Source organism: Dendrobates tinctorius, unplaced genomic scaffold (genome assembly GCF_039654945.1).
Source record: "Dendrobates tinctorius isolate UK_male_01 unplaced genomic scaffold, ASM3965494v1 ptg000183l, whole genome shotgun sequence".
NCBI lineage: Eukaryota > Metazoa > Chordata > Amphibia > Anura > Dendrobatidae > Dendrobates > Dendrobates tinctorius.
The window spans coordinates 5,479,410-5,505,532 of record NW_027361850.1 but is presented as its reverse complement, the minus strand read 5'-3'; the positions used below and the strand labels follow the sequence as shown (position 1 = coordinate 5,505,532).

Here is a 26,123-nt window from a genome sequence, read left to right as displayed (position 1 = left end):
TCAGCTAGTATGTCATCTCTAGCTCATACACCTGTATATGGACCATCTCCAGCTCATATATATATATAGGCCATCTCTAGCTGCACACAGACACATATAGATCTTTCTATACTACATCACTGACGGATCAGTGCCCGTGTATATGGACGGCGCCCGTTTCCTCTCACGAGGCCTGCGCTCGGCCCCCATCCTGCACAAGTGCGGCTCCACAGCCCGGCGAGTCCGCTATATCTGGGTGATGGCGCCGCTCTTATTCTCGTCTCCTATTGGTCAAAGCTATAACGTTCTGTGAGGGCGGAGCCAGCAGGCTAGACGACGCTACACTGCGTAGTGCACACGAGGGGGAGGTCGTGACGTGAGTACTGCGCGGCATGGATGGGGCGGCGTTGGGGTCTAGTACACGGACAGAAAGATCACCATGAGCACCGCTACTGGTGGGTGAGGGAGGCCTGAGGCCTTTATACTGATGTCTATATGATGAGCTCGTCACGTGACGAATTCTGGTGCCTGATCCCGGCCTGCCGGCCATTCTCCCTCGTGACAGCAGGTGGCACACAACAGCCCTTCTGCCCTGTAAGGAATGGTAGCACTATCTGCAGGCGCAGTCACTGGTGTAGTAAGTGCTCTGCAGGCTCAGTCACTGGTGTAGTAAGTGCTCTGCAGGCTCAGTCACTGGTGTAATAAGTGCTCTGCAGGCTCAGTCACTGGTGTAGTAAGTGCTCTGCAGGCGCAGTCACTGGTGTAGTAAGTGCTCCGCAGGTGCAGTCACTGGCGTAATAAGTGCTCTGCAGGCTCAGTCACTGGCGTAATAAGTGCTCTGCAGGCTCAGTCACTGGTGTAATAAGTGCTCTGCAGGCTCAGTCACTGGTGTAATAAGTGCTCTGCAGGCGCAGTCACTGGTGTAGTAAGTGCTCTGCAGGCTCAGTCACTGGTGTAGTAAGTGCTCTGCAGGCTCAGTCACTGGTGTAATAAGTGCTCTGCAGGCTCAGTCACTGGTGTAGTAAGTGCTCTGCAGGCGCAGTCACTGGTGTAGTAAGTGCTCTGCAGGCTCAGTCACTGGTGTAATAAGTGCTCTGCAGGCTCAGTCACTGGTGTAATAAGTGCCCTGCAGGCGCAGTCACTGGTGTAATAAGTGCTCCGCAGGCTCAGTCACTGGTGTAATAAGTGCCCTGCAGGCTCAGTCACTGGTGTAATAAGTGCTCTGCAGGCTCAGTCACTGGTGTAATAAGTGCTCTGCAGGCTCAGTCACTGGTGTAATAAGTGCTCTGCAGGCTCAGTCACTGGTGTAATAAGTGCTCTGCAGGCGCAGTCACTGGTGTAGTAAGTGCTCCGCAGGTGCAGTCACTGGCGTAATAAGTGCTCTGCAGGCTCAGTCACTGGCGTAATAAGTGCTCTGCAGGCTCAGTCACTGGTGTAATAAGTGCTCTGCAGGCTCAGTCACTGGTGTAATAAGTGCTCTGCAGGCGCAGTCACTGGTGTAGTAAGTGCTCTGCAGGCTCAGTCACTGGTGTAGTAAGTGCTCTGCAGGCTCAGTCACTGGTGTAATAAGTGCTCTGCAGGCTCAGTCACTGGTGTAGTAAGTGCTCTGCAGGCGCAGTCACTGGTGTAGTAAGTGCTCCGCAGGTGCAGTCACTGGCGTAATAAGTGCTCTGCAGGCTCAGTCACTGGTGTAATAAGTGCTCTGCAGGCTCAGTCACTGGTGTAATAAGTGCTCTGCAGGCTCAGTCACTGGTGTAATAAGTGCTCTGCAGGCGCAGTCACTGGTGTAGTAAGTGCTCCGCAGGTGCAGTCACTGGCGTAATAAGTGCTCTGCAGGCTCAGTCACTGGCGTAATAAGTGCTCTGCAGGCTCAGTCACTGGTGTAATAAGTGCTCTGCAGGCTCAGTCACTGGTGTAATAAGTGCTCTGCAGGCGCAGTCACTGGTGTAATAAGTGCTCTGCAGGCTCAGTCACTGGTGTAATAAGTGCTCTGCAGGCTCAGTCACTGGTGTAATAAGTGCCCTGCAGGCGCAGTCACTGGCGTAATAAGTGCTCTGCAGGCTCAGTCACTGGTGTAATAAGTGCTCTGCAGGCTCAGTCACTGGTGTAATAAGTGCCCTGCAGGCGCAGTCACTGGCGTAATAAGTGCTCTGCAGGCTCAGTCACTGGTGTAATAAGTGCCCTGCAGGCGCAGTCACTGGTGTAATAAGTGCTCTGCAGGCTCAGTCACTGGTGTAATAAGTGCTCTGCAGGCTCAGTCACTGGTGTAATAAGTGCTCTGCAGGCGCAGTCACTGGTGTAATAAGTGCTCTGCAGGCTCAGTCACTGGTGTAATAAGTGCTCTGCAGGCTCAGTCACTGGCGTAATAAGTGCTCTGCAGGCTCAGTCACTGGTGTAATAAGTGCCCTGCAGGCGCAGTCACTGGTGTAATAAGTGCTCCGCAGGCTCAGTCACTGGTGTAATAAGTGCCCTGCAGGCTCAGTCACTGGTGTAATAAGTGCCCTGCAGGCTCAGTCACTGGTGTAATAAGTGCTCTGCGGGCTCAGTCACTGGTGTAATAAGTGCTCTGCAGGCTCAGTCACTGGCGTAATAAGTGCTCTGCAGGCTCAGTCACTGGTGTAATAAGTGCTCTGCGGGCTCAGTCACTGGTGTAATAAGTGCTCTGCGGGCTCAGTCACTGGTGTAATAAGTGCTCTGCAGGCTCAGTCACTGGTGTAATAAGTGCTCTGCGGGCTCAGTCACTGGCGTAATAAGTGCTCTGCGGACTCAGTCACTGGTGTAATAAGTGCCCTGCAGGCTCAGTCACTGGTGTAATAAGTGCTCTGCAGGCTCAGTCACTGGTGTAATAAGTGCTCTGCAGGCACAGTCACTGGTGTAATAAGTTCTCTGCAGGCTCAGTCACTGGTGTAATAAGTGCTCTGCGGGCTCAGTCACTGGTGTAATAAGTGCTCTGCGGGCTCAGTCACTGGTGTAATAAGTGCCCAGCAGGTGCAGTCACTGGTGTAATAAGTGCCCTGCAGGTGCAGTCACTGGTGTAATAAGTGCTCTGCGGGCTCAGTCACTGGTGTAATAAGTGCTCTGCGGGCTCAGTCACTGGTGTAATAAGTGCTCTGCGGGCTCAGTCACTGGTGTAATAAGTGCTCTGCAGGCTCAGTCACTGGTGTAATAAGTGCTCTGCAGGTGCAGTCACTGGTGTAATAAGTGCTCTGCAGGCTCAGTCACTGGTGTAATATGTGCCCTGCAGGTGCAGTCACTGGTGTAATAAGTGCTCTGCGGGCTCAGTCACTGGTGTAATAAGTGCTCTGCAGGCTCAGTCACTGGGGTAATAAGTGCTCCGCAGGCTCAGTCACTGGTGTAATAAGTGCTCTGCGGGCTCAGTCACTGGTGTAATAAGTGCTCTGCGGGCTCAGTCACTGGTGTAATAAGTGCTCTGCAGGCTCAGTCACTGGTGTAATAAGTGCTCTGCGGGCTCAGTCACTGGTGTAATAAGTGCTCCGCAGGCTCAGTCACTGGTGTAATAAGTGCTCTGCAGGCGCAGTCACTGGTGTAATAAGTGCTCTGCAGGCTCAGTCACTGGTGTAATAAGTGCTCTGCAGGCTCAGTCACTGGTGTAATAAGTGCCCTGCAGGCGCAGTCACTGGCGTAATAAGTGCTCTGCAGGCTCAGTCACTGGTGTAATAAGTGCTCTGCAGGCTCAGTCACTGGTGTAATAAGTGCCCTGCAGGCGCAGTCACTGGCGTAATAAGTGCTCTGCAGGCTCAGTCACTGGTGTAATAAGTGCCCTGCAGGCGCAGTCACTGGTGTAATAAGTGCTCTGCAGGCTCAGTCACTGGTGTAATAAGTGCTCTGCAGGCTCAGTCACTGGTGTAATAAGTGCTCTGCAGGCGCAGTCACTGGTGTAATAAGTGCTCTGCAGGCTCAGTCACTGGTGTAATAAGTGCTCTGCAGGCTCAGTCACTGGCGTAATAAGTGCTCTGCAGGCTCAGTCACTGGTGTAATAAGTGCCCTGCAGGCGCAGTCACTGGTGTAATAAGTGCTCCGCAGGCTCAGTCACTGGTGTAATAAGTGCCCTGCAGGCTCAGTCACTGGTGTAATAAGTGCCCTGCAGGCTCAGTCACTGGTGTAATAAGTGCTCTGCGGGCTCAGTCACTGGTGTAATAAGTGCTCTGCAGGCTCAGTCACTGGCGTAATAAGTGCTCTGCAGGCTCAGTCACTGGTGTAATAAGTGCTCTGCGGGCTCAGTCACTGGTGTAATAAGTGCTCTGCGGGCTCAGTCACTGGTGTAATAAGTGCTCTGCAGGCTCAGTCACTGGTGTAATAAGTGCTCTGCGGGCTCAGTCACTGGCGTAATAAGTGCTCTGCGGACTCAGTCACTGGTGTAATAAGTGCCCTGCAGGCTCAGTCACTGGTGTAATAAGTGCTCTGCAGGCTCAGTCACTGGTGTAATAAGTGCTCTGCAGGCGCAGTCACTGGTGTAATAAGTTCTCTGCAGGCTCAGTCACTGGTGTAATAAGTGCTCTGCGGGCTCAGTCACTGGTGTAATAAGTGCTCTGCGGGCTCAGTCACTGGTGTAATAAGTGCCCTGCAGGTGCAGTCACTGGTGTAATAAGTGCCCTGCAGGTGCAGTCACTGGTGTAATAAGTGCTCTGCGGGCTCAGTCACTGGTGTAATAAGTGCTCTGCGGGCTCAGTCACTGGTGTAATAAGTGCTCTGCGGGCTCAGTCACTGGTGTAATAAGTGCTCTGCAGGCTCAGTCACTGGTGTAATAAGTGCTCTGCAGGTGCAGTCACTGGTGTAATAAGTGCTCTGCAGGCTCAGTCACTGGTGTAATATGTGCCCTGCAGGTGCAGTCACTGGTGTAATAAGTGCTCTGCGGGCTCAGTCACTGGTGTAATAAGTGCTCTGCAGGCTCAGTCACTGGGGTAATAAGTGCTCCGCAGGCTCAGTCACTGGTGTAATAAGTGCTCTGCGGGCTCAGTCACTGGTGTAATAAGTGCTCTGCGGGCTCAGTCACTGGTGTAATAAGTGCTCTGCAGGCTCAGTCACTGGTGTAATAAGTGCTCTGCGGGCTCAGTCACTGGTGTAATAAGTGCTCCGCAGGCTCAGTCACTGGTGTAATAAGTGCTCTGCGGGCTCAGTCACTGGTGTAATAAGTGCTCTGCAGGCGCAGTCACTGGTGTAGTAAGTGCTCTGCAGGCGCAGTCACTGGTGTAGTAAGTGCTCTGCAGGCGCAGTCACTGGTGTAATAAGTGCCCTGCAGGTGCAGTCACTGGTGTAATAAGTGCCCTGCAGGTGCAGTCACAGGTGTAATTAGTGCTCTGCAGGCGCAGTCACTGGTGTAATCAGTGCTCTGCAGGCGCAGTCACTGGTGTAATAAGTGCTCTGCAGGCGCAGTCACTGGTGTAATAAGTACCCTGCAGGCGCAGTCACTGGTGTAATAAGTGCTCTGCAGGCGCAGTCACTGGTGTAATAAGTGCTCTGCAGGCGCAGTCACTGGTGTAGTAAGTGCTCTGCAGGCGCAGTCACTGGTGTAATAAGTGCTCTGCAGGCGCAGTCACTGGTGTAATAAGTGCTCTGCAGGCTCAGTCACTGGTGTAGTAAGTGCTCTGCAGGCTCAGTCACTGGGGTAATAAGTGCTCCGCAGGCTCAGTCACTGGTGTAATAAGTGCTCTGCGGGCTCAGTCACTGGTGTAATAAGTGCTCTGCGGGCTCAGTCACTGGTGTAATAAGTGCTCTGCAGGCTCAGTCACTGGTGTAATAAGTGCTCCGCAGGCTCAGTCACTGGTGTAATAAGTGCTCTGCGGGCTCAGTCACTGGTGTAATAAGTGCTCTGCAGGCGCAGTCACTGGTGTAGTAAGTGCTCTGCAGGCGCAGTCACTGGTGTAGTAAGTGCTCTGCAGGCGCAGTCACTGGTGTAATAAGTGCCCTGCAGGTGCAGTCACTAGTGTAATAAGTGCCCTGCAGGTGCAGTCACAGGTGTAATAAGTGCTCTGCAGGCGCAGTCACTGGTGTAATAAGTGCTCTGCAGGCGCAGTCACTGGTGTAATAAGTGCTCTGCAGGCGCAGTCACTGGTGTAATAAGTGCTCTGCAGGCGCAGTCACTGGTGTAGTAAGTGCTCTGCAGGCGCAGTCACTGGTGTAATAAGTGCTCTGCAGGCGCAGTCACTGGTGTAATAAGTGCTCTGCAGGCGCAGTCACTGGTGTAGTAAGTGCTCTGCAGGCGCAGTCACTGGTGTAGTAAGTGCTCTGCAGGCGCAGTCACTGGTGTAATAAGTGCTCTGCAGGCGCAGTCACTGGTGTAGTAAGTGCTCTGCAGGCGCAGTCACTGGTGTAGTAAGTGCTCTGCAGGCGCAGTCACTGGTGTAATAAGTGCTCTGCAGGCGCAGTCACTGGTGTAGTAAGTGCTCTGCAGGCGCAGTCACTGGTGTAGTAAGTGCTCTGCAGGCGCAGTCACTGGTGTAATAAGTGCTCTGCAGGCGCAGTCACTGGTGTAATAAGTGCTCTGCAGGCGCAGTCACTGGTGTAGTAAGTGCTCTGCAGGCGCAGTCACTGGTGTAGTAAGTGCTCTGCAGGCGCAGTCACTGGAGTGCATGTGTCTGTGTACATGTGTGCATCAGGTTAAGGAGTGATTGTAATGGGCCAAAATGACTATATACTCCCTGACAGAAGTTATGTCACTTATCCATGTTATGTAAATAAAAGCTTATAACCGGGCGTTAAATTCATCCATTGGTTGTATAAATTATTCTTTTGAAAGCTGAAACCCTCCGAAATGTGGTTTAGGTTAAGAAAATAAATTGCCATCAGTGCAGAAATATTGATCATTTAAGGTTATGTGCACATGCTGCGGATTCACCTGCGGGTTTTTCCATGCGGATCCGCAGGTAAAACAGCAGGTAAAGTGACCTGCGGTTTTCCTGCGGTTTTTCCCTGCGGTTTCACACCTCTACTATGTTAAAGGTGTGAAGCCGCTGCGGAATCCGCAGAAACAATTGACATGCTGTGGTTTGTAAACCGCAGCAAAACCGCAGCGTGAGCACAGCGGATTTGTAATGCCATAGGCTAACATGGTACTGTACCATGTGTGTGGAACTGCTGCGTTTCCGCAGGGCTAAAAACGCAGCAGAATCCGCAGCGTGTGCACATAGCCTAATGGACACAGAATAGTCAGAGTTTGGCAAGACAAAAGTTTTGTCGCCCACAGAAAGTAATGTGATATTCAAGCAAATAATTAACTTACAATACAAATATATGTTGCATACCATTGGTAAATGAAGTTGTGCTGCTATTAGAGTCATGTTTAATATTTTGTGTGACTTCCATGAGCTTGAAGGACTGCATCCATGCGGTTCAACAATGATTCATACAATTTATTAATCCAGCGTCCATCTATTTATTTAGCAGGCTGTGGGACTTTGCAATTGCCACACGGTTTTTTATTTGCCATTTGTTTAGTGCTGGCTTCTGGGCACTGATTCGACCATGGAGGCCATTTCGAGACAGAATCCTACAAACTGTTCTAGTTGACACAGGGACTTGAGGTGACCAGGCCTGCTGGAGCTCTGCTGCAGTGGAAGAGGGGCTTGCTTTGGATTTTCTAACCAACAAACGTTCCTCCTGTGGGGTCTGCCGGACCTGGGCTTGTCAAACACATCTCCAATCTCTTCGAATCTTTTTTTAATTCTTTGTACTTGACGCTGAGACACATTAAAGGTGCCAGCCACCTCTGCAGTGGATCTGGTCTTCAGCCTGTTGATAATCCAGGCTTTGGTCGCAGGGTGGATTTTTGGCATGTTGCCAGAGCTCCAGTGGCAGCTGAAGTGAAGGTCTAGGGTGCTGGGTTTCTTTTTATACACACCCACTGATTAACCGATCATTTACTGAGCACAGGTGAGGATGTAAACTAGGTTTGGGTGCATTATATGACCAGGTGACAAAACTTTTGTCTTCCCCAAATCTGACTATTCTGTGTCCATTAAATGATCAATATTTCTGCATTGATGCCAATTTATTTTCTTAATCTAAACCACATTTCGGTGGGTTTCAGCTTTCAAAAGAATAATTTATACAACCAATGGATGAATTTAACGTCAGGTTATAAGCTTTTGTTTACATAACATAGATACGCGACATAACTTCTGTCAGGAAGTGTATTATCTGGAATACTTTTTTTGTATTTTGGCTGTTTTCACTTTTGACTTTGGAGGCTTCTGATGTTATCAGAAAAATTGACTTAAAAGGAATCAGTATAACGGCGCCGACCTGACACTGTCTGTAGGTTACTGTGCACAATCCTGCTGACAGGTTCCCTTTAATGGGGTTTTCCGGGACTATTTTTTTTCTTCTTTCTAAGGGCCTAAGAACTAACAGGCAGGTAGGTGCTAACTACCCGGCTCCGAGAGTTCACGGGCCGCTCCTACTGGCGATTCTATTGCTTCAGCTCTTCCTCTTCCGCTCTGACGATGGGGCATGACTGCCAGCACCATGCTGAATGACAGCTGAGGTTAAGCAGCGGGTAGCTGACTGTCATTCAGCATGGTGTTGGCAGTCACTCCCCATTGTCAGAACAGAGCGGAAGAGAAGGAGCGTTTCTGCCTATGTGACATCTGCGGAAGCGTCCGAATCGCTGGCAGGAGCGGTCTGTGACTGCTCTGAGCCGGCAGAGATCGGCACCAGACACATTACACAGGTAGTTAGCAGCTCCTTGCTTGTTCTTAGGCCCAGAGTGATAACATTAAAATAATTCTAGATAACCGCTTTAAATGTCTTGCAAAAATCCCTGAGCTCCTCTGATTTTGAAGCATGTTTCCTTTATGTGTCCTGTCGCTCCATTCACATTCCGGAAAAAAGTGTCAGAGTTAGGGAGGATCGGGAGTTTTTGCACTGTATTTAATTCACTTTTTTGGAGCAAATGACAGGGCCTCTTTCAGGTGGCATGTCGCCCATTGGCTTCTATGAGAAACACGATTGTCCATTAATACTAGTGCGTGCCACGTAACACTACACGCCAATCTGGGCTGGCCACTTATAACTAAGAGCATAGCCGATGATCAGTCAGACCTGTGGATCACTAGTGGGTTGGATTCTGAGGTGGGGTTGTTGAGGTGAGACAAAACCCTATAACATTTGGTAAATTACCAGTAATTGAGCTGAATATTGTGTGTTCTGTTTCAGACCAAGTAAGAAAGATACAACATGGCTAAACGGCGTAGTGTGAACGCATCAGAGCTGGATGATCGTGATTGTCACAGTCCACTGGGCTTGTTTGAGAAATTCATGGTGGAAATCCCTCCCGATCCTGCATCTTTTCCTGATCCTGATGTACCGAGAGTTTCAGAATCTCCTTCCGCATGGGAGTCGAAACATTCCATGGTCACCCCAAATTTTGAAGATGTCAGTGCATCCACCAGGGATAAAAGTGGCTTATTGGAGAGGATGCGCTTGGTGATGAACACAGGCTCTGGTGCCCGGAATGTGAGTTACTGCCGTTTAATGCTTTTTTTTTTCTTCCAAGTTTGCAAAATGTTTTTAGAACCAGTAGTATAAAAATATATCTCAAAGAGAGGTCTTTAGAAAAAAAATTGTATTTTAGGGGGTATCTTTATGTGATGAGAGATGAAATGATCTTTTCACTGCATGAGAGCCCCTGAGTGAGATAGATCTGTCCCCACTGGCCCTCTGTCAGAGCAGCACGAAGAACTGAGTAGGGCTTCTGTTATTAGGAGTGGAGTAAGGCAAGAAGGGAGCAATAGTTAAAAGTTGCTACTCCTCTTCACAGCTATTACATTACTCTAAGATTACCCCTTCACGACAAAGGGTATTTCAGTTTTTGAATTTCCGTTTTTTTGCTCTGCTTCCCAGAGCCATAACTTTTTTTTATTTTTCTGTCAATATGGCCATGTGAGGGCTTTTTTTTTAGGGACAAGTTGTACTTTTGAAGGACTCCATTGGTTTTAACATATGTTGTACTGGAAAATGGGAAAAATTCCAAACGCGGTGAAATTGCAAAAACAGGGCAATTCCATGGTTACTTTTTTTTACAGTGTTCATTAAATGCTAAAACTGACCTGCCATTATGATTCTCCAGGTCATTATGAGTTCATAGTCACCAAACATGTTTAGGTTCTTTTTTATCTAAGTGATGGAAAAAAAAAATCACAAATTTGTTTAAAAAAAGGCACCATATTCCTACGCCTGTAGCGTCTCCATTTTTTGTGGTGTGGCGCTTGGTGAGGGCTTATTTTTTTGTGCACCGAGCTGACGTTGTTAATGATACCACTACCATTTTGGTGCAGATAAGATCTTTTGATCACCCGTTATTGCAATGTAGCGGCGATCAAAAAAACGTAATTCTGGGGTTTTAAATTTTTTTCTCGTTACTCCTTTTAGTGATCAGGTTAATTCTTTTTTTTATATTGATAGATCGGGCGATTCTGAAAGCAGCGATATAAAATGTGTGTTTTCTTTGATTTTTTTATTGTTTTATTTTGAATGGGGCAAAAGGGGGGTGATTTGAACTTTTATTTTTTTATTTTTAATTTCTTTTTTTTTTTTTCTTTTTGCATGCTTCAATAGTCTCCATGAGGGACTAGAAGTTGCAATACTTTGAACGCCTCTGCTACACACAGGCGATGATCATATTGATTGTGTGTAGCAGAAATGCTCACTTGCTATGAGCTGCTGCAGACCTCTGGTTGTCATGCCGACCCATCGGTGACCCGCGATCATGTGATGGGGTCACCGATGGTCAGGATTAGTGACGCGGTTCCTGTAAGCGCAAGTTAAACGCTGCTGTCAGAAATTGAGAGCGGCATTTAATTAGTTAACAGCCACGGGTGGATCGCAATTCCACCTGCAGCTGTTGTAGGCACATGTCTGCTGTATAGATTAGCTGTCATGTGCGCCGGAGTTCGCACCAAACGGGAGTCTGACGTGAGCATTCTATTACGCCCAATGTCGGAAAGGGGTTAAGTTAAAGGGACCCTGTCAGCTGATACATACTGCCCTGACCATTTTTAAATTATGCAATTTTCAAACTTTTAAGTTTTATGCCCTTAAAATAGAGAGTTATGACACAAAAAATAGTCTACTTTACATCAGTACAATTTTTGAAACATCATTTTTTTAGGAAGTTATAAGGATTCAAAGTTGACTGGCGATTTCTAATTTTTCCAACAAAATTTACAAAACCATTTTTTTAGGGACCACATTACATTTGTAGTGACTTTGAGGGCCAAAAGTGACACCATTCTAAAAGCTGCACTCCTTAAGGTGCTCAAAATTACATTCGAGAAGTTTATTGACCCTTCAGGTGCTTCACAGGTATAAATGAAAATTTAACTTTTTTTTCCACAAAGATTTTGCTTTACACCCAAAATGTTTTTTTATTTTCACCAAAAAAAATATCCCAATCTTGGATGATGCCCTGGACCACGATCAAATCCATTACCAATAAATGAAAAGAACATGGCACTAGAGCAAATCAGCCAAGAGAGGGTCATGCACCAAAGCTCTCAGCTTGGGCAAGGAGGGCATTAATCAGGGAGACAGCACAGAGACCAAAGGTAACCCTGATGGAGCTGCAGAGTCCCCAAGCAGAGACTGGAGTATCTGTCCATACAACTTCTATAAGCCATACATTCCATATAGGTGGCTTTTATGGAGTGGGCAGACGAAATCCTTTACTTACACACAGAAAATTGTAAGGCTCATTTGTAGTTTGCCAAAAGACATGTGGGAGACTTCTCGAATGTCTGGAGTAAGGTGTTGTGGTCAGATGAGACCAAAATTGAACTTTTTGGCCACCAAGGTAAAGGCTATCTCTGGTGCCAAACCAACACAGCTCATCACCCCAAGAACACCATCCCCCCAGTGAAACATGGTGGGGGCAGCATCATGCTGTGAGGATGTTTTTTCTGCAGCAGAGACAGGGAAAATGTTTCTAGGTGAGGGAAAGATGGATGGTGCGAACCACAGGTATATTCTTGAGCAAAACCTGTTTCAGTCCCTCAGTGATTTCAGACTTGGACGGAGGGACCCACAGTGTACTTGTAAAGCAACACCTGAATCGTTTAAGTGGAAAGGTGTAAATATTTTGCAGTGGTCTACTCAGAGCCCACACTTTAATCCAATGGATAATTTGTGGTCAGACTTGAAGATTGCTGTTCACCAGATGAAACTAACTTTAAGGATCTGGAGCAGTTTTGCCTTGAGGAACGGGCAAAAATCCCAATGCCAAGATGTGGAAAGCTCATGGAGACTTATCCAAAGTGACTTGCAGCTGTAATTGCTGCAAAAGGAGGCTCAACAAAGTACTGACTTTATGGGGGTGAATAGCTATGCACACTCAGTTATTTTGTCCTATGTGTTGCCTGCTACAGAATAAAAAAAAAATGTTCACAGGTTTAGGCATGTTCTTTAGATGAAAACCCTAAAAAAACCTTTGAAATTCCAGTTTGTGAGGTAGCAAAACACAAAAAATGCCAGGGGGTGAATATTTTTGCAAGCTTCTGTATTTTGTCATCCTCTGAGTCCATACACACACTGATGGGTGGTATGGATTGGGGTCCAGCTTAAGCGATGAGGCAGGAGACCTGTGAGCCCCTAGGACTCAGCTCTGTCATGACTGTGATGGCGGCGCCCCCTATACCGTAATTATTACACAAGTAGATGGTCTCTGGGTGACACTGGTTCTATGCTTCACAGTCAGTACTGAGAGCAATTACAAGCATTGGTCTTTATTTCGGTGGATATTGACTTACAACACTCAACATTTTCATAATTCTGCTGATTTCAAGACATATTCGAAAAAGAAAGGGTGAACACGTTTCATGAAAATGTAGCTGTGTAAACAGGCTGCAGATCACCTGATGAAGAAGCAAAATGCTCATTCATTGGTTGAATTGAACTTTCGTGCAGCATAAAAAATAAAAAATCATTGTTTTCAGCAGTGCATAGTCCTGTGTAAACAGGAATCTCACTGATGAGAACTGTGGCATCCTATTGAGCGCTTTAGTACATCTTGCTCAGTGCACATTACTTACCTCGTCAGTAGGAAGCATTCATTGTTATGATCTAGTCATAGCCATCTCTTGATTAACCTAATTATCAAAGGGAATCTGTAAGCAAGTTTTTGCTATGTAAACTTACAGCATCATGATGTAGGGACTGAGACCCCAATTCCAGTGATGTACCACTTAGTTTACTGGCTGCAGCAGTTCAGATAGAATCATTTTCTCTGCTGCAGATGTAGTAGTGCTCAGATGTTGAGCTGTGTATATCCCCCACTCACACCACTGATTGACAGTTTTTCTGTGTACAATGACAGAAAGCTGCTAATCAGTAGTGGGGGCATGGCTAGACCAGGAGACACATGACACCTAGTCCTGCACTGATAATATCCTGCTGATGAAATACTGATTGTTTTGAAGCAGCAAAACACAGCCTAGTCAGTGACACATTGCTGGAATCCGGTCATTGTCCCTATATTATGCTGCTCTCAGATTTCATAACAAAAACCTGCTGACAAATTCTCTTTTATGAAAACCAGCAATTGTCAAAAGCACAAAACAATGGCTAATAGGATACAAATAAATATCATATGACATCAAATAATATCATAAACAACAGTTAAGGGTAGGATATAGAAAATGATGGCCTCTTCCACAAGTAAAGGGAACGTGTCACGTTGTGTATGCAGTTTGATCTGTGGACACCATGGTGTAGAGAAGGAGGCGCTGATCAGAATCATACGTAGGTTTGTTGGAAAAGATTCAGTATAACTTGTTTTTTCATTGAAATCCTTGGCGTTTGTATGCCTATGAGTCCAGTGGGCAGTTCTACTAGTGCTAGTGATTGACAGATCTCTGTAGGACCGCCCACTGGACTCCAATGTGTGCAAACACCAAGGATTTCAATCAATAAAATGCAAGTTATACTGAAACGATTCCCATAAAGTGTCTTTCAGTCTGCTCCGTAACGAGCGGACTGCAGATCATGCACCATTTTCACCATGACCGGGTCCCTTTAATAAATAGCAGTGTCTCTGCCCTGATGTCCTGGATCCTTGAAGTCTCTGAACCTGGGGCGCCTCATATTGAGGCTTTCTATTACTAGTCCTCCTTTTCTGCCTATCAGACAATTACATAGCTTCAGCATATAATCGCTAGAAATTGCCATTTGTTCCCTCCCAGATTCTTGTTACTGGATACAAAGCTTCTTTCAGGGTCTCGTTGCTCCACTTGCGAAAGAAAATGTTGATTCGTCAAGGTAATTGGTCACTGAAAATAGATTTAATCAGCGGCTAAACAGAGCTTTTTATTCATTGCAATGCATGGCAGGTGATTTAGTGTAATCTGCTTTCCTATCAGTCTGATTAGGCGCATTGTCCCCAGTCTCCAGGCCTCTGTACAGTGCCGGGTAAATAATTACAGCCGGATGGAAACGCGTTCACTTACTGATGTGCAGGAAATGTCTACAATACACAAAATGAATGACACGTTATCCAGAAGTTCAAGTTGTCTTGTAAAATTAGCGCTAACAGTGCGGAGGATTCCACGCGCCCGCTGTCCTTGTCCGACTTCTGCAGGCTCCTGGTGCAGTGATTACGGTGATCTTTGCGGAGGTGTATGTGTGTGATCGTTTTTACATTAATTGACCTTTCGTGTTTTCGGCCTGAACACAGTTATTTCGAACCTACAGAGATGAAAGGAGGAAGCGAGATGTGACAGCTCCTGCGTATCCTTCGCCACTGGGCCAAGAGACTGCTTCTGGCTTTAGATCTCACTGCAAAAAATGACTAAGCTCTAGCAAGGGTCCTGACCCCCACACCGGGACACTTTCATTGTGACCGCTTTTGATGATCCCTGTTCTTACCTCCCTAAAAGTCCTGCCCGCCAAGTAACAGGACATCTCAGAAAACAGCATTGATGTGGTTTTTAACTTTCTGAGTCACAAATCCCCTCCACAGACTGCTCCGAGCCTCTTGAAGATAGTCCGTAATTTCTCACACTGTGTTTTACCATTATCAATCATTTTATAATGAAGTTTTACAGTTCTGTGCGGCTTCTCCATTCTCAGTGTGGCGTCACATCGACAGTTCACATCACCGCTGCAGCCAATCACCGATGTGAACAGTAGAGTTGAGTGAATTTTTCAGTATTCGGTTCAGATTATGATCGCCGGCGAATATTGCAAATACACAGCCGAACGCCACGAGTCACTAGGAGTAGAAATGAGCGAATATGTTTCAGAAACGATCGTCAGACATAAAGTCGGCACAAATAGGGTACCAATATGACAAATTCGGATTTGGCGATCATCTCCGAACCTATCCGCTCAACTCTAGTCAACAGCTCTGCTAAAGTAGACAGCATGAGCCTCTGAGCTTAGTGATCGGCTGCAGCGGTGATGTGAGCTGTCAAATTGATGTCATTTCTGCAGCCAAAACAAAGAGCTGACCCTGGAGACTGGGAGAGTGAGTACATGCTCTGTTTGGCCAGTTTCACACGTCAGTGGCTCCGGTACGTGTAGTGACAGTTTCCTCACGTACCGGAGACACTGACAAACATAGACCCATTCAAATGAATGGGTCTATGCAGATGTCAGCGTGTTTTCACGGACCGTGTGTCCGTGTGCAAAACACGGAGACATGTCAGTGTTTGTGGAAGAGCACAGTCTGCAAAACGTGCTTCACACGGAGAACAGTTCACACTGTCCTCCATGTTCACAGACAGCCGCAGGGGAAGAAGCGCTACTGTAAGCCACTGTTCCCCGGCGGCTGGTGCTGAACGCTGCTGTCATTCTTCTCTCCTGCTCTGCCTGTTTTTAGGCTGGGGGTGGGGGCAAGATCAATGGCCCCTTACCAGCCTGGGAATAGCAGCTCCCAGCTGTGAATTTTGCCGGGTTGGTTCACAAACAGAGGGGGGAACCACATCGGGGTTTCATTCATTCTTTCTCTCCCGCTCGCTGCTGCTGGCAGAGCAGGAGAGAAGAATGACAGCACCACATGCAGGGGAACAGCGCTTACTGTAACCGCTTCTTCCCCGGCGGCCGTCCGTGTGGTCCTGTTGCGGCACATGTGTGCCACACAGAAGTACCACATATACACATGGACACACGGACACAGATAGCTCCGGTACCGATTTTTCCAGTACCGGAAATACCTGGACGTGTGAGACTGGCCTTAGTTATGGTACATATATAAAAGCGTTGGGGTGCACTTATTTTAAAGTGGAAAACCCATTTAACTCATGGCATTGAGAAACCAGGACCTCAGTTGGATATAATGCTGATAACTGTAAATGTGTAATATTTCACCACCTACCTCTTATGTGCATGAACTTTGGAGCTCTGTTGATCAGAAGGAACCTACAGATCTTGCTAACTCACTCCTACAGCCTAAAGGCCCCATCACACATAGCGATCTCGCTAGCGAGATCGCTGCTGAGTCACAAGTTTTGTGACACAACAGCGATCTCACCAGCGAGATCGCTGTGTGTGACAGCGATCAGCGACCGGCCCCCCTGCCGGTATCGCTGATCGCTCTGGGAAATCTCTGGACATTTCTTTCGTCGCTGATCTCCCGCTGGCCAGCACGCATCGCTGCGTGTGACAGGCGGGAGACCAGCGGTCTGCGATAAAATAATAAAAAAAAAAATATTACTATTCTGACCTTCCGACGTCCCGCGCAGCATTCCCGCCTCTCTCCACGCTCCGGTCCCAGTAATCCTTTGCAAGAATGACCGCGAGACTTCGCGATCCCGCGAGAACGGACGTCATCGCGGTAATTCTCGCAAAGGATTACTGGGACCGGGAGGTTGGAGAGAGGCGGGAATGCTTCGCGGGACGTCGGAAGGTGAGAATAACTATATTTTTTATTTTAATTCTATTTTTGACATGAATTATCGCTGAACACAGCGATGCCGCATGCGCGGCGTCGCTGTGCTGATCGCTGGTGAAGCTGTCTGTTTGACAGCACACCAGAGATCACATAGCGATTCACCAGCGATCCTGACACGTTGATATCATTGTCGGGATCGCTGGTAAGTCGCTTAGTGTGACGGGGCCTTTAGTAAACCTTCATTGTCTGAATCTCAAGCGTGTGCTAGGAATCAAGAAGACTTTGTAGTAAATGTAGAGTCACAGCCCACAGACATGGTCTTCATGCACTTTTACTCACACTGGTGCGGTGATGCTGGAAGATTCACTGGCTCTAAAAGGGTTTCTTTGTGCTTAGAAGGAAAGTCTGCAGTCACTCTGTGTGATTGAAGACTAGCAAATCATGAGAGTGTGTGATGTGCACACTGTCACGACTTACCGTGTGAGTGGAACGTCACGTGACCATATGTATGTGATTTGCATACTTGCAGTCATGTGCCGACTAGACTTTCCTGCGCTTCTATCAGTAGAGCATTGAAAAAAACAGGAGAGTCTAATTGTCATGAGAACGCAGGAATACAGGGGAATCACATCTCTCACTGTCACAATTCAGCAGTCTGCACTCACATAGAGTACCTTTTTTCTCAGCTTGGAAAACCCCCTTAAAGGGATTATTTCAGTAGTATCATCCTTTCCAAACCTATACTGTATATAGTCATAGGAAGCTGAATAAAATTATACCTGAATATCTGTGATCTGATGTTTTATTCCAGAGAAATCCATGTTTTTCTCATATGTAAATGAGCTGTTAAGATCTATGGGCCGGGCATAGATCTCCCTGAGAATCTGCCTCCAGAGCTTATTTTAAATGAAAGGGGGTGTTAGCAGTATGAGACATGTAATTAACACAGAACAGCACAACGTTTTCTCATATCAAACATGTTAGTAGATGCAGCTCTCTGAACTCTGCTGGATTGCAACAATAGTGCACCCTCTGGATCCCTGTGAGATGGAAGCTGAGAGGAACCTGCAGATGTGTTAGGTATAATCACGCACAGCTCTGCAGTGAGAGCAGGAGAGCAGAGAGCGGACATTACACATCACACTGGTTACTCCCCCTTTCATTTATAGTGGGCTCTGGAGACAGATTCTCATGCAGATCAGTGTCCTGCTCAGAGTCCTTGAGCTGCTCATTTACATGTAAGAAAAACATGGATTTCTCAGGAATAAGACTTCGGATCCCAGATATCAAGCTATCATTTTATTCAGCTTCCTATGACCTACATACCCATATAGATGGCTTAGGAAGGTTGATCCTACAGACAGATTCACTTTAAGGGCGCACTCCCATTGACTAACACGGTACTGTACATTGCTTGCGGATCTGCTGCAGATCCGCATGGCCAAATCCGCAGCGTGTGCACATACTCTAAGCCACTCATGGCTTTTAGATTGTCCAGTGTAAAAATTTCCCTTGCTCTTGCAATTTAGAAATTTGTCACCGGTCGGATTCTTCCACACCAAGCACATCCAGCCATGCCTTTTTGGACCTTCTGTGCTTTGTGCACTGAGTCACAGTCATGTCAGAACAGAAAAGGGCCTTTCCTAAACCATTTCCACAAAGATGGAAATATACAATTATCCAAAATATTTTGATATGCTGAAGCATTGAGAATTCTCTTCACTTGAACTAAAGGGCCGAGGCCAAACTGCAGAAAAACAACCACATAGCGTTACCTCTACTCCACCAAATGTTACACTTGGCACAGTGCAGTCAGGGGAGGTAACATTTTCCTTATATTTACCAATCCCAGATTTGCCCATTAGACTGCCAGATGGAGAAGAGTGATTTGTCACTCCACAGAACACGATTCCAGTGGCAAAGGGCTTTCCATCACTCCGTCTGGCGCTTGGCCTTGTGCTTGGTGATGTACGGATTTCACACACCTGTCCCAATGGGATTGAATGAAGAACCTGAAGTCAGTGCTAAAAAGGTGTGTCCTGATACTGTTGTACAGAATTTGTCATTTCCCTGTGCTGTGGACACATTTAGTATTTGCAGCAGATTTTTCTGCTGCAGAAGTGTTGGCAAGAAAAATGCTATGTAAAATGCCATGCTTTTAATGCGTTTTTGGTGCATTTCTATTTTCCTATTAATTTAGAAGCGTGAAAAATGCTGCAAAACTTCTGAAGGGATTGACTGCTGCAGAATTTAAAAAACGCTTTGAAGGTTCAATTCCGCAAGGAAAAAAATAAGCAGCGTGTGGATGAGATTTCATAAATCTCACTCGCTTTCTGGTAATGTAAAATACTGTATTTTTTCGCCCCCTGTTGAAAAATGCGGCAAAAAAAGCGAATCGTGTGAACAAGCCCTCTTAGAGAATTTATTTACAATTCTAATTGATATTGTTATATCACAATATGCATATTCTATTTGTAACTCAGGAGGAAGATGATATCCAGCCAAATGGTGTGAAAGTCGTTTTTTATGTACGTATTTTTTTTTCCATTTTTGTTTCATTTTCACTTCATCTGCATAAAGATCAGGGTCTTGGGAGCAATCACAGCCATCCACAGGGAAGATAAAGAATTGGTGACCGGATGTAATGCTAACATGAATCAATTTCACAAATATTGGAATCAAATTTCAATAGTTACCTATGCAACATCATAATATCCAGTTTTCTGTCTCTTTTTCAAACTTCCTTTATCAGAATTTGCTGAGAAAAAAAAAAGAACATGAAAGCACCACTCTGGCGGTATTAGTTTTTTCACCCACTAATGCGTATTCCCTGCCTCTATTAAAATTGTTACCGGCCACCATCCTCTGCTCTTTCTGGTGCCTCTCTGGTCCCGTTGCGCCATCTTGTGACTGTAGCTCCTGACTGTTCGTACGTTTTCAATGTAAATCTAAAGAAGCCTCGTTCTGGTTCTCATAGACTTAGGCTATGTGCACACACTGCAGTTTTTGCTGCGGTTCCGCTGCGGTATTTGCTGCGGAGCTGCAGCAGTTCTGCAGACAGTGTCCAGTAGCATGTTAGTCTATGTGATTTACAATCTGCAGTGCACATGCTGCGGATCGTTAACTGCGGAAAAGCTGCGGTTTTGAATCCGCAGGAAGAATTGACATGTCACTTCTTTTCTGCGGATTCTGCTGCGGTTTACCATCTCCTCCATTGTAGAGGTGATAGACCGCAGGGGAAAACCGCAGGCCAATCCGCAGGTAATTTTACCTGTGGTTCCGCAGATACAAATCCGCAGACCAATGCACAGCGTCTGCACATAGCCTAAGGGCTCACGCAGACGTCCATGGATTTCAGACCTCAGTGCACTGACTGGCTGTGACACTCGTGATCCGAGTGTAACGGCTTCAAAGAAATACTTGAAGCTGTCAGGCTGCAGTCAGAAGAGCCACAGGAAGTCTGTGCTTTACAGGTCCATGCTCAGACCGATTTGCACAGACACCTGCATGAGCTCTTACTTAATATGCCCCATATAGTCCTCCATACAGTATAACCTCATTGGTTTCCATACAGTATTATGGCCCCACATAGTGCTTCATACAGTTAAATGGCCTCACATAGTCCTCCATACAGTATAATTGGCCCAGCATAGTGATAGTTCTCCATACAGTATAATGGCAACACATTGGGCTCCATACAGTAAAATGACCCCACAAAGGGCCCCATACAGTATAATGGGCACCACATACTGCTTCATACAGTATAATAGGCCCTACATAGTTCTCCATACAGTATAATGGCCCCACATAGTTCTCCATACAGTATAATGGCCCAAAATAGTACTCCATACAATATAAAGGGCCTGCATAGTGCTCAATGCAGTATAACAGGGACCACATAGTTCTCCACACAGTATAATAGATCCACATAGTGCTCCATGCGGAATAATGGCTTCACATAGTTCTCCATACATTATAAAAGGCCCACATTAGAAAATAAAAAAATACTCACCTATGCCTGTTCCCCCACTGCTCCAGTCCCTTCATGGTGTTTTTGGATCCTCTGATACAACGGTCATGTTGCAATGACATCATCGCGCTCGCTGCGCTGAGACGTCAGGCACAGAGGAGGGATGATGGGAGAAGAAGCATCAGCTGATGCTCCCTCCTCCATCATTGATTTCTACTAGGATGCTGATATAGTAGAAGATGCAATGCTAGATGAAAGTGCGATGCTACGCGGGGTATTCGCCCAGCGTCTTGGCCTAAATATACTCAGGGGGACTTGCTCGGCATATCACAAATATACTCACCTTGCAGGCCAGATTTAGCCCGAGGGCACTAGAGTGATCTAGAGTTCACAACCAACAAAAGACGATCGGCGCGGCACCAAGAGCAGCAGAAGAGGATGGCTGGTAATTATTTTACTAGGAAATGGTTGTCTCATAGAACGCCTACCATTTCTGAAATCGGCTGTGAATCTTTACTATGCTTTTATGAAAAGTATTTATATACACCAGGCCTGACTCAATATGTATACTAAAATCTGAGGTATTGTTATGCTTACTTACATAGCTCCGATATATTCCACAGATAATGTGCTCACTGTCCCGATTGGGGCTCACAATCTAAATTCCCTATCGGTATGGGGAGAACATTGCAGGTGTTGCCCTTGGTGGGATTTGAATCCAGGACCCCAGTGCTGAAAACCTACAATGCTAATTATAGAGACTGTGCTGCACATGGGTTATGTACCCCCAGCCCCCACTTAACCCAGTCTGCATTTTCTTTGGTTTGTCCGTTTGTTAACTCAAGCCTTATACCTTGGTTTCATCTGATCCTTGGCGGAATGAGACATACATGCAGTAGAAGCCTTTGATTAAAGCTTATGATACATGGATATACTTTTAGGCCCCGATTCATCATGGCCTTTACTCTTAGTTTTTTTTATCTGTTTTTGTTTTTTGCTTTTTATTTGCTTGCACCCAGTTCATTTTTCTATTACTCTATTCATTTTTTTGTCTTTTTTATATATGCTCACCTGTAATTTTTTGTTTTCCACTTTGTAAGCAGAGTCCAGATTTCTAAAAAAGTTGCAAAATTTGGCGCAATTTCACTCCAGTCAACCCTGGTGTATTTTCAAGTACCCCCAAATCTTGCCACATTTTTTGCAAAAGTAGTTTAACACAAGGAAAAAGTCCATCTTTGACTATGCTCCAAATTCAAGAAGCGCACACCATTTTTGTGACTTTGGCGCACAAAAAACAGCAACTAATACCTTCAGACAAAAAGTAAAGTAATTTAAAAAACCCTGCAAATGATGAATCGGTGCCTTAGTATTTTTTTGTTGTATACCGATCTATCCAAATGATACACTGTATAGGATTGCAAATGTAAAAGGAGAAAGTCAGCTCACCCAAATGCATGCACCTTGTCAGGAACATAGGTAGACGAAATAGAAGCAAAGAATCTCCGCCGTAGAAAACGTAGATAGGTTAAAAGTTAACTTTAAATAGTCCAAGTATAAAAACATGAGTTACTGGACACCACAAATAGAGATGCATATAGCAGTATAAACCGGCACGTTTAGATTAAGGCTCCCTGCTGAAACGCGTTGATTTATTCTGCTATATATCTCTATTTGTGGTGTCCAGTTACCCATGTTTTTATACTTGGACTATTAAGGCTATGTGCGCACGTTGAGTATTTGCTTGCAGAAATTTCTGCAAGGTTTCTACATCTCTTGGCAGGAAAAACGCTGCAGCAAAAACGTGCTTTTATGCAGCGTTTTTGTATGTTTTTTTTTATGCGTTTTTGCATGCATTTTTGTACAGCAATGAAGGCTATTTTGAACTAAATAAAGATATTAAAAGAATGGAGCAGGGGGTCTACAAGAAAAGGGGAAAACTGGTGATGTATGACAAACTGTAGCTGCCTTGGATGGATTTGGGATGAGCGGATAGGTGAATGAACGGTCTCGGGGGTATGTATATGTGGGTTGTTTGTCTACACTGCTATATCAGATGATGTTATATAATGCAATTCTATATATGTGTGCAGGTGATGTTAAAGGGAATCTGTCACCCCTTTTTTGAGATATCATATAGTAATATCATTCATTTGTGTGTCACATAAGGATTCTCTTAGTACTTTTGCTTCCCCCTGACCCCGCACCTTTCATGCATAAATAACTTTTTAATATCGGTTCAGATGTATGTAAACTGCCGCTGTCCGGTCCGCTGGGCGGGGCTTATTCACCTGCTCCCCCCTCCCTGTCGTGCTCTACGCATTTCTTCTTGTGTAGAGCAAGACAGGGAGGGGGGGGAGCAGGTGAATAAGCCCCGCCCATCGGACCAGACCGTGGCAGTTTACATACATCTGAACCGATATAAAAAAGGTATTTATGCATGAAAGGTGCGGGGTCAGGGGGAAGCAAAAGTATTAAGAGAATCCTTATGTGACACACAATTGAATGATATCATTATAGGATATCTCAAAAAAGGGGTGGCCAGTTTGCAGCTTAATGACCAGGCCAATTTTTACAATTCTGACCACTGTCCCTTTATGAGATTATAACTCTAGAACGCTTTAATGGATCCCGCTGATTCTGAGATTGTTTTTTCGTGACATATTGTACTTCATGTTAGTGGTAAAATTTCTTTGATAAATCTTGTGATTATTTATAAAAAAAACGGAAATATGGCAAAAATTTAGAAAATTTTGCAATTTTAAAACTTTACATTTTTATGCCCTTAAATTAGAGAGATGTGTCACAAAAATTTCTTAATAAATAACATTTCCCACATGTATACTTTACATCACCACAATTTTGGAAGCAAATTTTTTTTTTTAGGAAGTTGTAAGGGTTAAAAGTTGACCAGTGATTTCTCATTTTTACAGCAAAATTTACAAAACCATTTTTTTAGGGACCACATCATATTTAAAGTCATTTTGAGGGGTGTACATGACAGAAAATACCCAAAAGTGGCACCAATCTAAAAACTAGACCCCCTCAAGGTGCTCAAAACCACATTCAAGAAGTATATTAACCCTTTAAGTGCTTCACAGTAACTAAAGCAATGTGGAAGGAAAAGATTAACATTTAACTTTTTTTTGCAAAAAATTTACTTCAGAACCAATTTTTTTTATTTTCACAAAGAGAAAATCAACCACAAAATTTGTTGTACAATTTCTTCTGAATACACCGATACCCCACATGTGGGGGTAAAAGACTTTTTCAGCACACGGCAGAGCTCGGAAGGGAAGGAGCGCCGTTTGACTTTTTCAATGCAGAATTGGCTGGAATTGAGATCGGATGCCATGTTGCGTTTGGAGAGCCCTGAATGTGCCTAAACAGTGGAAACCTCCAACAAGTGACCCCATTTTGGAAACTAGACCCATTAAGGAACTTATCTAGATGTGTGGTGAGCACTTTGAACCTTCAAGTGCTTCACAGAAGTTTATAACGTAGAGCCGTGAAAATAAGAAATCCATTTTTTTCCACAAAAATGATCTTTTCACCCCCAAATTTTTATTTTTACAAGGGTAACAGGAGAAATCATACCCCCACAGTTATTGTGCGATTTGTCCTGAGTACACTGACACCCCTTTTGTTGGGGGGGAACCACTGTTTGGGCGCATGGGAGAGCTTGGAAGGGAAGGAGTGCCATTTTGGAATGCAGACTTTGATGGCATGGTCTGTGGGCATCATGTTGCGTTTGCAGGGCCCCTGATGGGCCTAAACAGTGGAAACCTCCAACAAGTGACCCCATTTTGGAAACTAGACCCATTAAGGAACTTATTTAGATGTGTGGTGAGCACTTTGAACCTTCAAGTGCTTCACAGAAGTTTATAACGTAGAGCCGTGAAAATAAGAAATCCATTTTTTTCCACAAAAATGATCTTTTCGCCCCCAAATTTTTATTTTTACAAGGGTAACAGGAGAAATCATACCCCCACAGTTATTCTGCGATTTGTCCTGAGTACGCTGACACCCCTTTTGTTGGGGGGAACCACTGTTTGGGCGCGTGGGAGAGCTTGGAAGGGAAGGAGTGCCATTTTGGAATGCAGACTTTGATGGCATGGTCTGTGGGCATCATGTTGGTTTGCAGAGCCTCTGATGGTCCTAAACAGTGGAAACCTCCAACAAGTGACCCCATTTTGGAAACTAGACCCATTAAGGAACTTATCTAGATGTGTGGTGAGCACTTTGAACCTTCAAGTGCTTCATAGAAGTTTATAACGTAGAGCCGTGAAAATAAGAAATCCATTTTTTTCCACAAAAATGATCTTTTCGCCCCCAAATTTTTATTTTTACAAGGGTAACAGGAGAAATCATACCCCCACAGTTATTGTGCGATTTGTCCTGAGTACGCTGACACCCCTTTTGTTGGGGGGGAACCACTGTTTGGGCGCGTGGGAGAGCTTGGAAGGGAAGGAGTGCCATTTTGGAATGCAGACTTTGATGGCATGGTCTGTGGGCATCATGTTGCTTTTGCAGAGCCCCTGATGGTCCTAAACAGTGGAAACCTCCAACAAGTGACCCCATTTTGGAAACTAGACCCATTAAGGAACTTATCTAGATGTGTGGAGAGCACTTTGAACCTTCAAGTGCTTCATAGAAGTTTATAACGTAGAGCCGTGAAAATAAAAAATCCATTTTTTTTCCACAAACATGATCTTTTCGCCACCAAATTTTTTTTTTTACAAGGGTAACAGGAGAAATCATACCCCCACAGTTGTTGTGCGATTTGTCCTGAGTGCGCCGATACCCCAAATATAGGGGGGAACCACTGTTTGGGCGCATGGGAGAGCTCGGAAGGGAAGGAGTGCCATTTTGGAATGCAGACTTTGATGGAATGGTCTGCGGGCGTTATGTTGCGTTTGCAGAGCCCCTGATGGGCCTAAACAGTGGAAACCCCCCACAAGTGACCCCATTTTGGAAATTAGACCCCCTAAGGAACTTATCTAGATGTGTGGTGAGCACTTTGAACCCCCAAGCGCTTCACAGAAGTTTATAAACGCAGAGCCGTGAAAATAAATTTTTTATTTCCACAAAAGTGATTTTTTTTTACCCAATTTTTAGACCCTCAAACTTGGTAAATAGTGGAAACCCCTCAATTCTTGCTCCAACCCTAACCCCAACACACCCCTAACCCTAATCCCAACCCTAACTTTAATCCCAACCCTATTCCCTAATCCTAATTCTAACCCTAATCCTAGTTCGCCCTAACCCTAATTCTAACCCTAGCCCTAACCCGAGCCCTAACCCTAGCCCTAACCCTAACCCTAGCCCTAACCCTAG

At 45.5% G+C, this 26,123-nt stretch overlaps 1 protein-coding gene across 3 annotated transcripts in view; it reads left to right on the top strand.

Annotated features, from left to right (window-relative positions):
* Positions 1-244: 244 nt before the first annotated feature.
* SPOCD1 (SPOC domain containing 1) overlaps positions 245-26,123 on the top strand; it is a 171,670-nt gene continuing 145,791 nt past the window's right edge. For 2 of the 3 annotated variants that reach the window (XM_073551942.1, XM_073551940.1), the window contains exons 1-2: positions 245-355; positions 9,154-9,453. In XM_073551942.1, coding sequence (XP_073408043.1) covers positions 9,175-9,453 — 279 coding nt within the window. In that variant the 5' untranslated portion in view covers positions 245-355; positions 9,154-9,174. Of the gene's footprint in view, positions 435-9,153; positions 9,454-26,123 lie in introns of all 3 variants that reach the window. The other variant, XM_073551941.1, reaches the window with a different exon arrangement.